The sequence below is a fragment of the Pelodiscus sinensis genome, chromosome 13, assembly GCF_049634645.1.
Source record: "Pelodiscus sinensis isolate JC-2024 chromosome 13, ASM4963464v1, whole genome shotgun sequence".
NCBI classification, from domain to species: domain Eukaryota; kingdom Metazoa; phylum Chordata; order Testudines; family Trionychidae; genus Pelodiscus; species Pelodiscus sinensis.
The window spans coordinates 42186266-42199686 of record NC_134723.1 but is presented as its reverse complement, the minus strand read 5'-3'; the positions used below and the strand labels follow the sequence as shown (position 1 = coordinate 42199686).

The following is a 13421-nucleotide window of genomic DNA, read 5'->3' as shown; positions in this document are numbered from 1 at the left end:
CCGTGCTGTACAAAAGCAAGAGTCTGCCTTGAAGAGTTAACTGTCCTAAAAGACAGGTTTCATAGAACAATAAGGGAGTTTTATAATCGGTATACCTGTAACATGATGTTACAAGAATGTGCAACAAGGGCAAAAAGTGAATTTTTAGAAGAGCTATGAATAAGGAGAAGTTGGGACTTGACATAACGGAACTGGGTGCTCATTCTAGGCCCGGGCTGGGCAATGTGTGGTCCACCTAACACTTCGATCCGACCAGCAGATTGCATCTGGCCACTTTCTATTTATATCTTGCAGCCCACGTCATCAAATTTACAAGCAGTGGCTCAGGCAGCAGAATCCTATTTATATGGCTCCTGGCAGGGGACAGAGCCACAGCAACCCATGGCAGCTGCCAGACAACACCCTAGTGGAGGAGGCACATGCCCTTTGTGTGTTTTTAATTCAAAGCCTCTGGCCTAGACAACTCTGGGGAAGAATAGTCCCCAGCCACACCCCCTTCCACCTCAAGTCCTGCCCCTTCCTGGGTGGAGCAGGCCCATAACCACATACCAAAATTCATTAAGTCACCTCCCCTATGAAACGTATTGCCCACACTCCTTTGAAATAGCATGCAAATAGGAATGGGAGAAGGAAACTAACATTTTGGAGCTGGCATGGGTGATCACGGTAGTAACACAGGATACGTATGTGCAGCTTGTTCATCTTTTATATCTAAACCCTGTCTGATGTAAAAGAAAAGAATTTTTCTGAGGTGAGGAAGAAGGGGATTTCCTCACAATGGAGATTTGCTGAAGTCATTTTGGCAGGCACCATGGTGCAGAAACACACAACAATAAAAGACTGTCCAACATTGTTCTTAAAAATGCCTAAAAACTTTCATCTCATTCACCCTCCCTAAACTAAGAGTTTGGCTGGTCTCTCCTAACTACCTTGGCTAAGAAACTGAACCAATTGCTGTGTAGGACCCAATTCTACAATCCACTGCTGTGTCCAGACAGAGCTCCAGTGTTCACCAGCATGCAGTGAACCACAAAATCAGGAGCTAAACATGCAGTTTAAAACAAACAGAAAAAGCTATGTATTAATATCAATCATAGGTTTCATTCCTATATCCAGAGTCATGTTAAGATTAAAAGGTGCACATCTGCTAGAATGAATAGAAGCTTCAAAAAATCAGAAAGGTTCAGTTTTGTATTTAAGATTGCTATTTTAATAGAATTAAAAACAAGTGTTTTATTCTAAATTACTGTCTTCACAAAGAATCCAAGGGAACATATAGCTAACTTACAGGTTTTCAATGAATTTCAGCTCTAGCCATATAAAAATATGCAGTATAAACTGTATTGGCAATATAAATGAATTGTATATATGAAATGAAAACAAATGCCTTTAATACTTTTCATTGTATTGAACAATAGGCTTATCATGTAGTATTTACAAAGTAAAACTAGATTTTCTTAAATCTTCCACACTGTTGAAAGAGATTCTACACCTGTTTGATCCAATCTGTACAATTGTCAAACTGTCAGAAAACCTATTTTTTTTATAAACCATACACAAACAGAAGGCAGTTACACCATAATCTGCATAGTTTTTAAATTATGTTATACTCTGCCATACAGATAAGTGGCAGAGATTAATTTGAGCTTCCTTGTTCATTATATGTTCTGCACCCAATTTATCTTAACATGTCAAGATTTTTAGGAAGAGAGGGGGAGCGGAGAGAGGACGGGAAACGGACCTCAAAGCTGCTGCTCCAGATACATATGCAGAATAATGTACAAGACAGATATGGGGAAGAATGAAATTGACAGGACAAAAATAAGTGGAGATCAGCAACATGTCCTTAGAACACACACAATACAAGCAATATTCTGTATTTCCCTGAAAAAAAAATAGTGCAATTTTCTTAGCATAATATTTACTGTTTCAAATTAAGAGGCGCTTTATTGTTATGCAAAATACTATTTCTAAAATATTCCAATGTTCTCTCAACTATCTGATTTTTATCCAGCTATATGCTTTAAGTTTAGCTTTTGTACCCAAATATTTACACTTTACAAAAACTGCACAATTTCTAATAAACTATATTTTATATACTTACATAAACTTAATTTACACATATCCTATTGTATTTTGCTGTTACATTTTGTAAATCAAAACTTACATGTACAATAATTTACAAAGGTTGAAGTCTCAAGTGTCAAATATTCCCTTTAAAATAACTATTAGCTACAGTCCTTTACAAATCCTATATTGCAAAATATACCAAACTGCCTGAAAAATGTTAAAATTACCAAGTATATGCAAATATGAATTAAAACATCAAGTAGCAAGGTTTGTGCTGTTTTAAGTGCTTGTAACTCTAATGAAAAAAAAATTACCCCAAAGGAGCAAATTATAAATGTAACAAGAGGAGCATCTGAAATTAAATTTTCAAACCGGTCTTCACTGAAAGACTGAGTTTCAATGCGCAATCTATTATCTGAAAATCTTGTATACTGAAATTCCCTTAAATACTGGATAATAAATTTGTTAAAGGAATAGATTAAATGCACTAACTACAAATTTAACAGGTTCCCAACTCATTACTCATAATCTGGAGAATTTTAAACTATTTTGGTATAAAAGCTGCTCTGAATAGGCACATCTTTGAAAACATATACACAAGCTAAGTTATTGCTACTGTTGGACATTTAAGTAATGTCCTTGTGGATCTCATTTTTTAGATTTAAGAATGTCTTCTTGAGAATAGTTTTTTTTTAATTTTACGTAAATTAATGAAAGCAAAAATCCAGAAAATACTGCTGACAGAACCAAGAATCAAAAATATAGGTAGTGTTCCTCAACTAACTTAAAAAAAAAAGTTTGTAATTTTTCCTCACATCCTCATCCATTTAGTTTAAAATTTTCTTCAACAATATAAAATTAGTCTTTTTTTTTACACTACTTTTTGGCTACATACTAAGCAAATTGAATTGCTAAGTAAGTTTCTTGTCATTTAAATTCCTCTCAGATTTGCAGTTTTTCTAAACTGGAATAATTTTCAGTTTACTAGAGAAAAAAATCTATTTCTGATCACTTGCTTCTGAAAGCTCAAGAAGATAATACAAAACTTATTTTTTACCGCAAACAGTATAACTTTATATCCTGTGAATAGTCACACTGAACTTAATGGCACTATTCACAGTGTATAAGATTAAGAACATGGTTATGTCTTTGCAGGATCGGGATCTAATGATGCAATAAATTAATGCATAATACTAATGAAAAAATCAAATCAAATTACTTTCTAGTTGTATCATATTTCTACAAAATAGTCTTCTAAAGCATCCCATATAAGTCTCCCATGGTGGATAATATGTTCCTAGTCCACAGGATCTGAAAGGCACAAAATGTACTGAAGAGACTGCTCTTTCAATGTTCCAATTATGGAGACAATCCAAAACAATTCATGTTAAAAAGAGGTCCAAATATAAGGCATTCAAATATTCTTTTGTACTACAGATCTACATTAAGCACCACTTATGGTTACAATGTTCAGAGAAAAAATTAAACATTTTTCCTTCAAAAATGAGTTTGCACATGGGACATCATCTGTGAGGGAGATGCTGATGAGGCTGATGAATTGGTCATCTTAGAATTATTTGTGATCTGTAGTTCTTCAAGTCTTCTCATGTAGTCATCACGCAATGCTAGGAGTTCCATGTAACGCTGCTCCACTGGATTTGGCTGCTAGAAAAAAAAATCCAAAGCCAACGTTTACAATGTTATTTTGACCATGTTACCTCTACAACTCCACCCAACAATCCAACAGCACCCAGCATCTGCACTCTGCAGCATCCCAGTGAGGCTCTCTCAAAAGGGTTTCCTCATTTCTGCATCTGGGAAGACACCCTTCCTTATAACGAGATCTATATCCAGCTTTCTACAAAACCAATTCATATTTCATTTCAAAATCAGCCAAAAAAGCCCGCTTCTGGGTGATAAGAGGGTTATTTGTTTCCTGTTCCCCATTTTTACTCTTATGCACCTCATGAGCACCCCGAGCTTTTCAACTCCTGGGCTGTGAAGAGCTAACTCCAGATTTAAAATTCTGTCGCCTTGCTTGGAAGTGCTACAAAATCACCAGGCTAGACCAATAATATATCGGCAACTTTATCATTAAACAGGTTTCTTAGTTTGTTTTTGCTTTTTGAGAGGAAGTGTTAAATATAACTTTTGTACTAAACTTTCCGAGTTCCTCCAAAAATTCCAGTGCATTTTCTATTCGTAATTTCTCTAATGAAACACTGGACATAGGTGTTATGAAGTTTCATGAGAGTCAAGAACACAAGCTATTCATATAAATAGCAGTTCTTTAAAAGAGGGTGGGGAAATAAGCATTTCTCTTTTGAGCATGATTCCATAATACTTCAAGTAATTTCAGCCTTTGGGGAGCAGATAATAAATTAAATAGAAAAGATGTACTGCACATGATAAACTTAGACACACAGGCTTTAATTATGCCTAGTTCCACAAGTGTGAAGGGGTCAGCTGCTGCTTTTTAGGTATCTCTAATTTCAGAAGTGATCCATCAGAGGCACGGTTTCAGCAACAAATTCCAGATCTCTACAGGACCACATAAAATGCCACACACCTTTAAGGATAAATTAATTGCTTTACTCCCCCTTTACACTTCATCTAATATGATGCAGTATGTTCGGTTCTGGTCCACAGGAACAGCATAAACCAAACACAGAAGTTCTGGGGTTCAGTTATCTAGAGCAGAGCTGGGGAACATTTTTGTATTAGAGGCCACTGACCCACAGAAAAAAATCAGTCGGGGGCTGCACACAAGTGAAAAACAAACTCTCACTGACATAGCCCCCAACTGAGAAGGAAGAAGACACTTCCCACATTCCCCTTGCACACTAGAGCCTCAGGGGGCCTAGCCTAGTAGATTTTGTGTGCTTCAGCCCTCCTCCCAGACCCCCCCCCCGCAAGAGTGCCAGCATGGGCTCTCCAGTGCTGGGGAGGAGGGCCCTCCTGAGCCTCGGCAGCCCCATCTAGGGAACCCAGGGGCCACATCCTGCCCCTGGGCCTGAGGTTCCCCACCCCTGATCTACAGAGTCAGCAGAAAAAAAGCAAAACTGTTGAACACTACATCGAACTCTAAAGGAATATTGCGCGACGAAACTAATCCATTGCTGGCACAGACGTCTCAATCGCACTTTTCATAATGGTGTTGAAAAATGTTCAAACTACACTAACAGTTCATAGTCAAAACTGGTTCAAGGGAACATGTCAACAGAGAATCAATTTCCTAGTGAAGATTGGGCTTTAACATACCATATTAGCCTCCCCCTCCCCCAGCAATTTAAGACTATCTTTCCTCCAAAAAAGGTAAAAAAAAAAAAATCACTGCTCATTCAGGCAACATTTTTCATCATTTGACAGCAGTTAGGGAGAATCCCCATTTGCTTTTCCACCTATGCTATCGTGCTCCAGGGCCAAAATCTTTGTTTAGTAATAGCAGTTGGCACCTCAGTGCAGAACTTTATTAGACAAGTGGCCATTGTCACAAACGAGAATCCTTAGCTTTCTAAAATAAATCTCTAGTTCCACCTTTTGCAAAACACACTAGCCTTTCAGCAGAAGGAACAGCAGCTTTGAAATGGAAATGCCAAATTCAAACTGGGAGCATACTTATAAAAATACAATATATTGGCCAGCTTTTTTCCAGCCTCCAGAATGCTGTAAATAATCTAAAATATCAACTATAGAAGAGAAACTGTGCTGCCTGAGAACTCCTGGTCATTCCCAGTGGCAGGATGAAGAAAAAAAAAAAAAAGACTGCTTTTGTCAGATAGAGACCACAATTCCACCACTTCTTAAGGACGCTATGATGCGCTCTCTCTTTTCAACTGATCAGAATTTTACAAGATTTTTAAACTAATTACTTACAATTCTGAGGCTCTGTATTAGGGTTGTTAGCAAATGTTTATTTTTATAAACATGCAACTGCTGAATGTTTCAGCAGTTACAAGCTTACAGGCAGGGGGCACGCAGCTCAATGGGAGCCAGTGCTCGGGGTGGGGTGGGGGAGGGCGGAAAGCCAGCAAGTAGTAGTTAGGATTAACCGATAAGACCAGACTTCTGTATATCAAATATAAAGAGCCTCAGTTATCTTGCAGGCATGGAACTGTGAACAAAACATTATGGTTCAAAAGTTTATGACTGAACATTGACTTAATACAGGTTTGAAACTTCACTATTCAGAAGAAAAATGTTGCTTTTAACCATTGTAATTTAAAAGAAACAAGCATAGTAACAGTTCCCTTACTCCGTTAAAAAAATCATCAAAGCTCTGGTGTTCGTAACTTATACATTCTACTATACTAAAACTCTTCAAGGACTAAAGCACTTATAGGATTCAGTAATGAGCATTATATCTGTTTCTGGGTTGAACTCTTGACCCAGATGGGTAGTGATCCAAATAGTTATCATCTACTGGCTACTTAACGTAAAGTCATGTTGGTGGTCTTAATAAACAAAAATCCCATAAAAAAATCACCAGTATTCACACCTTGTTTAATGAGGCAAGTTAATCCCTAAAATGGATTCTCTCTAGACTGGGATAAATGCACAGTGACAAGGTGGTATGTGAGCAGCTTCCTTCTGGTGTCTGTGCTTTTTAGATTTCTTTTTTCTCTCTTTTATGGATAGAAAACATTATACTCCAGGGCTACATCTAGATTGCATCCCTTTTTCATAAAAGGGATGCAAATTAGACGTATCGCAATTGCTAATGAAGCGGGGATTTAAATCTCCCCCACTTCATTCGCATAAAAATGGCTGCCGCTTTTTTTCGGCATGGAGCTTTGCCAGAAAAAAGTGCCAGTCTAGACACGGATCTTTTGGAAAATAAAGCCTTTTCCAAAAGATCCCTTATCCTCTTATAAGGGATCTTTCGGAAAAGGCTTTATTTTCTGAAAGATCCGCGTCTAGACTGGCACTTTTTTCCGGCAAAGTTCCATGCCGAAAAAAAGCAGCAGCCATTTTTATGCTAATGAAGCGGGGGAGATTTAAATCCCCGCTTCATTAGCAATTGCGATACGTCTAATTTACATCCCTTTTACGAAAAAGGGATGCAATCTAGACGTAGCCCAGGTTCATCAGTCACCATTTTTCACAAACATCAACTCCTCTTAAAAACAAAAAAAGGATAGGAATTTTTAAATAAAATTAAGTTTTGGGAGGCATTTTGATGCACACCCATAAAATAATCGTAACATCCACACAAAAAAGTCAGAGGTTAAGAAGAACATAGCCAATTTTTTTTTCTTTCTTCCTGACAAACATTAATTTAAAGGGCTAAACAGAGAGCACAAATTATATTCTATATAATAAGTCGCAATTAAAGTATATCTGTATGCTAAGAAATATTTTATGCAAGTTAGAGGAGTTGACTTACTTGCTGCCGAATTCTTGGATTCCATCTAATGTAATAATTGACCCAAAGTTCTAAGTGACGCATACTGGCTACTGGATAGAGTGCTCGATTCAGTTCTTTGGTATAAAAAGGATTGGTATACTTTGCTTTTTCACTATTTATTAATGACCACAATGACAATGTTCTCTCAGTCACTTTCTGCAAAGAAAACAAAATGGTAAGGATCTTGAGTATTTGTACAGTATAAGAGTGCATGCACTACTACATGTTTTTATACAGCATATTTCCATTCTAACAAAGTATCACATATATAATCACTACATGAATATTCCACAAGCAGTGACAAACTCAGAGTATCCTAATGTCTGCACACTGTCTTTTAGATACATGAAAACAAGTTTGCAGTCTTCCAACTGCTCCCCAAATAGTGTCTTCGCTATACATTAGCTTAATTTTTTTAATTAATATTATACGTCTCTCGTGCCACACACAAACAATCATCAGATTTACCTACCTCTTTGTCTCTAACAGATTCACAGCTATACAAGAATGTACCAAATCGACAGCTATACAAATGATCCAGAATGGTAATCAAAAATTGTTCATTGAATTCAAAAGCTGTTGGAAACTAAGCAAAATGAAATGATTATTAACTTTACCTAAAAATTAGGTTTCCTACCACAAAACTACCAGCATATGATAAATTAAATGCTCTAACAGGTAAGATGCCAACACACCTACTTTTTTTAAAAATCAATGAATACATGTACTTATCAACAATGCTGCTTTACAGGGAAGAATACAAACCTAGCTCAGCATCTCCAAAGAGAGTGGAAGTCTCATTTTGCCTTACAAGAGGTTAGTTTCCATATTAAATCGGGAACATTTTCACTTGTCTCACAACAAGATTAAGACTAAACTATATGCAGGAATTAGGAGTTGATAAAGGTAAGGGACCACTGCAATTAAGCAAAAAGCAGATTGTGTGTCAAACACAATTCTTCAAAGGCAGTGAAATAAAGTTCTTCATGAATGATGCCATGAAAAACTGTTAACTCAACTACATCAACATTAGATGTCCAAAATTATTGTTTAAACTAGTAAAACAGTCATAGGCCTAAACTAATGGCTTGGCTTTACACTGACACATAGGGAACAAATATTTGATTTCAAGTTCTTGACTCATTTTTAGACTTACATAGGCTAGGTATACTATAAAGATAATACGCATAGTTTTGTTATTTAATACCAACAGTCTTATGAGGTAAGCCCTAAGCATTCTTTTGGAGTGTCAATAGGAAGGACAGGAGCCATGTCACAACATCTTCAGGGCAAGGTGTTAGAATAGAATTAAAAGGGGGGAAGGAACTATGAAATAACCAATAGTGAGTGGTTTGATAGACCTAGTTTGATACTCAAAGACTTAAAAGTTTGTTTTTCCTTGTATGAAGGAACTGTGTTTCCAGGAACAGTTTTTAGAAACAGTTTAGTGAAATAACGACATAAAAAGAAAATTGATCATAATATATTAATTCTAGTTCCTGTAATTATATGCAACAGTATTACACCATTACAAACATTCATAAAAGTGTCTATTCAAGTTATGTTGTAGAATAAATCCCTTTAGACATGAAACATTGGGTAATGAGCAAAAGGACTGGACATAAAGCCAGCACATTTTCTATTGAGCTACAGTGAGACTTCCAGCTGGGGAGGGAGAAAACAAATAAGAGATATGTTCTATCTGGTCAGAGCATAAAACTTAGGTATACAGGAGTGGTTTGTTTGGTTTATTGATGTTGGGATTTTTTTTGGAATGGGGTGGGGAGTTTGACTTATTTTTTTTTTTTTAGGCTCCAGACTCTTAATTCAAGGATAATTCTAAAATATTTGCAGGATAGCACCGTCTTTTGAATATGGATATAGCTTACCTGTTTAGACATTTGCCACACACAATCAATGAACTGGAGAAAGATAGGTGATCTGTCAGTATCAGCATGGTTTTTATCACCATGGCCTATTCTCTGAAATGATACAAAGCAAGTTGGACATTACTCACAACTAGTGATGATATATATCTGATATCTATTTTGGTGTGAGATGTGCATCATAAATGAAGAAGAGGCATGAAAATACACATTTGATACACAATATTACAGTAGGGGTTAATACACTATTGTCCACCTTCCTGACTTCAGCAATACCATTTTACACATTACCATTCTTTTAAAACACTTGATTTAAAAGATGCTGAAGTGCAAATACCTTCTGTTGGAATCAACAGGAGTTTCTTGCTTATGGGTTGCAAGATTGACCATTGAAATCTACCCTCCAAACCATGGCCATCTTCAGCACCCTTAGTCCTATATATAATGAACTATGCAAAACATGACAGAGGTGGCAAGGATGCCATCAACTTGTACTAGTTCTTGATCTTCATTTAAGTTTGGAACTATACATCTTTCCTGCCTAATACTTACCCAACTCAGAATTATTTATGCTAGTTCATGCCACTGTTGCGGTTTCAAGTCCTGCATTTCTCATGAACATACTGTACATTTATGGAATCAATGTTCACCAACATTTCATTAAAGATGGAAATCAAATTTATATTCCTTTGTCCACTCAGCTGTCGTATAGTTTGCCATATTCAATAATCTTCCTTTCCCAAAATCTAGAAGTGTATTTTTTTCTAACTTTCTAAAAATCCTAGCTAAAGCAATGTTGGTCCACTGTCAGAGGATACCTCAAAAAAGGCAATTCACTTGCGTTACTGTTTTACTACAACTGATGAACTAAACATTTACAGCGTACCTTTAGCCTTGCTGATAAGAGATTCTAAAGAAGGTAATTTCACACACAGGGCAACTTTGGTAACAGACTGGGCAAACATAACTGTGAGATACCTACATGAAGATAGATAAATCTAAGGTTAGACTGCTTCAGCACTCTTGGTGACTAAGCATGCCGTAACTGGTAGCGTATCAATCTGTTCCCCAATTCTTTATATTAAACATTTTCTCTTTCTTTACTAGAAGAATTGTTTCTTAGGCTATGTCTGCACTTGGAAATGGGGATGTAATTCCTAATTTACACAGATATACTTCTGTTAGTACACCTAGCTAGGTGGAAGTTAAGGACAGTTAGTGCTATGACTAGGACCCTAGCAAACTCACGGCCATGAAAAACACAACATTGACCAGGAACTCTGGTCTTCAGTGTGCTTGTACCCTATACCAATGTTTAGCAACTTTTTTTTGTTTTTTTAATAAAGTACCCCTTTAAAAAAAATTATAAGTACCCCCAGTAGCTACAGTTTTCAGAGAGACAATTTTTTTCTACCATATTTGTTTAAACAACTTAATTGTAGCTGGGCAGGCAATTAAATTTTTGTGTGTAAAATGTACAAAAATAATAAAAGCACTGTAAAATTTAACACAAAAATTCAGTTTTCTCCAAATTTGATGTGTTGACGTGCCCCCCCCCCCCGACTTCTCTTGAGTACCCCTAAGGGTACTCGTACCACTGGCTGAGAAACACTGCCCTATACTGCACAGATTTCAGAGAGTAGACCAGCATTTCTCAAATTATGAGTCCCTTCCCCAAAAGTGAGTTGCAAGGGTGGGGATGGGTGACAAAGTTATTTTAGCGTGGCTGTGGTATTACCACCCTTACTTCTGTGCTGCCTTCAGACCTAGGTATTCAGAGAGTGGCGGCTAGTGGCCGGGAGACAAACTCTGAGAGCAGCACCCCACCAGCAGCAGCTCAGAACTAAAGGTGGCAATACCAGGTCACCCCAACTCCTATGCTCCCGCCTTCAGAGCTGGGCAGCTGAAGAGTGGCATTTGCTGATTGAGGGCCCAGTTCTGCAGGCACCACACAGAACGGTAGCAATACTATAACTCCCCGCTATACAATAACTTCTCCCCCGTTCCCACAACAATCCCTTTTTTGGTCAGGACCCCCATAATTACAATACCATGACATTTCAGGTTTAAATACCTGAAATCATGAAATATAAGCTTTTTAAAATCCTATGACCATGAAATTGATGAAAATGAACCATGAATTTGGTAGGGCTCTAGCTATGATACTAACTACTAAATAAGCAGGAGTTAAAGATAGTGACAACTAGGTCAGTAAAGTTTGACTCCAACTTTTGGTTTTTAAACCAAAAAGGCAGAAATCCCAGAGGAAAGAGAAACAGGATGACAAGAGTAATGCACACAGAACAGGATTTAAACTCCTTTAACATAGACATTTTTCTTGTTGAGTGTCTCCCACTTCTGTGATGCCAGCAGGATGTGAAAACAGCTAGCAGAAGAAACCAGTAGTATCCACAATAAGATAGGATTACCTAAGAGTTCGCTCATTTCACATTCAAAGTTTGTCTCTGCGGAGAAAGTTAGGTTCATTTTGAAGGTTTGAAGTGAATTGAAGAGTAAATAGTAGTCACACATCAAAGGAAGTGGTCTCTCTCTCTCTCCCTCTCTCTCTCCCTCCCCCCTTAAGCAGAGCACCTTTTCACTGGGAGAGAAGGGTGTTTACCCCACTGTCAATACAGGATTTCAGGCAGCCTTAGAGGTTGGCTGTCCTTGTCTTTTTGAACATCACTCCTGTGCAAATTATTACATCCTGCAAGGAGTATATCAAACAGATATACTCCTAAACCAAATGAAAAAATTAACAATTTGATGGAAAGAAATGGGAGGTAGTAAAAATTAGTAACAAAGCTTAATTCTTCAAAACAATAAGCTGAAGAAAGGGCAATTAAAAAGTCAATTTTCATTAAATCATGAGGCACAGCACACAGGGATTTAGAGAAACAATGGCAAAACTTGGGATGATAAAAGGCAGGTCTTACTAAGAGATAATGGCTTTGAAAATAAGGGAAAAGCCCTTGAAAAGCTTTGAAGTGGTTTTAGGGATTCCTGCTCACCTCAAAGACCAATAAGGAGAGAGCTGGGTTTGATACTATGGCAGAGCAGTGCTTCAAGCCTTATGTTGAAACCTGTTATGACAAATTCTAGGACATGCTGGAAGATGGAGCTTTCTTTCAGCATATCAGCCAGAAAACACTGTCCAGAACTCTCCATCTAGATATCTCGTTATGATCAGTCAAAGAAAAGCCAAAAACATGGCTGGAGTGAGAAACCTGAATTTATGCTCCACATTTCCAGTTATGCTTGAGGCATATGGAAAGTAGGAATGGAGTGACCCAACTTGTCACTCCCCCCGCTTACTGCCTCTACCAGAGAGAGGCAGCAAGGGGCGGGAGGAGGGAGAGGGAAGAGAGCAGGAGCCGGTGCTGGGGGGAGCCAGCCTAAAAGCCAGTTCCTCCCAGCACCGTCCCCATGGGGGTACAGGGGCAGGGGAGTCAGAGGCATAGGGGGGGGACCAGATGCAAGCTAGGAATCAGCTGTCCTGGCTCACACCCAGTTCCTCCCCCCCTCGCTGCACCTCTGCCTTTTAAATGTATTAAAAGCCTGGCAGCTCTTAATACATTTAAAAGGCAGAGCCACAGAGGGGTTAGTTAGCTCCCAGGGCCAGGAGCTAATCCCGCTGTGGCTCTGCAGTTTCTCCCCTCTGCAGTTTCCATAAACTACTCGATTAGCTGATTAAACACAATTTAACATCACTAGTGGAAAGCTTTCACTATTCTTTGCCTCCTTTTTGATGGCTGCTAAATAGCACCATAACATTACCAATTCTGCATTTCCAGCACAATGCATGGAGAGACAAAGAAAATGGATTTTTCAAAATGAAATAAATGCTTGGAAAGACTAACCATTCTGCTCAGATTTATTTTTCATCGTTTTAGACTGACCAATTAAAGAACGGGTGAAAACTTGACATGTTGATAAACTGAAAAGTTGAACACATTTATTAGAACTTTCACATGGCATGTAAGTTTTAATACAACCATCTTTCTAAAGATTTTTCTTGTTTTACAGTTTACAATGTACATAAAAGCTTTCAAACAGAT

The 13421-nt window shown here is 37.7% G+C and overlaps 1 protein-coding gene across 2 annotated transcripts in view; it reads right to left on the bottom strand.

Annotated features, from left to right (window-relative positions):
• Positions 1-1920: 1920 nt before the first annotated feature.
• Positions 1921-13421, bottom strand: part of MTM1 (myotubularin 1) — a 71846-nt gene continuing 60345 nt past the window's right edge. For both annotated transcript variants that reach the window (XM_075941098.1, XM_075941096.1), the window contains exons 12-15: positions 9367-9459; positions 7950-8063; positions 7457-7633; positions 1921-3735 (exon numbers count right to left, since the gene is read on the bottom strand). In XM_075941098.1, the coding sequence (XP_075797213.1) occupies positions 3568-3735; positions 7457-7633; positions 7950-8063; positions 9367-9459 (552 nt within the window). In that variant the 3' untranslated portion in view covers positions 1921-3567. The remainder of the gene's footprint in view (positions 3736-7456; positions 7634-7949; positions 8064-9366; positions 9460-13421) is intronic.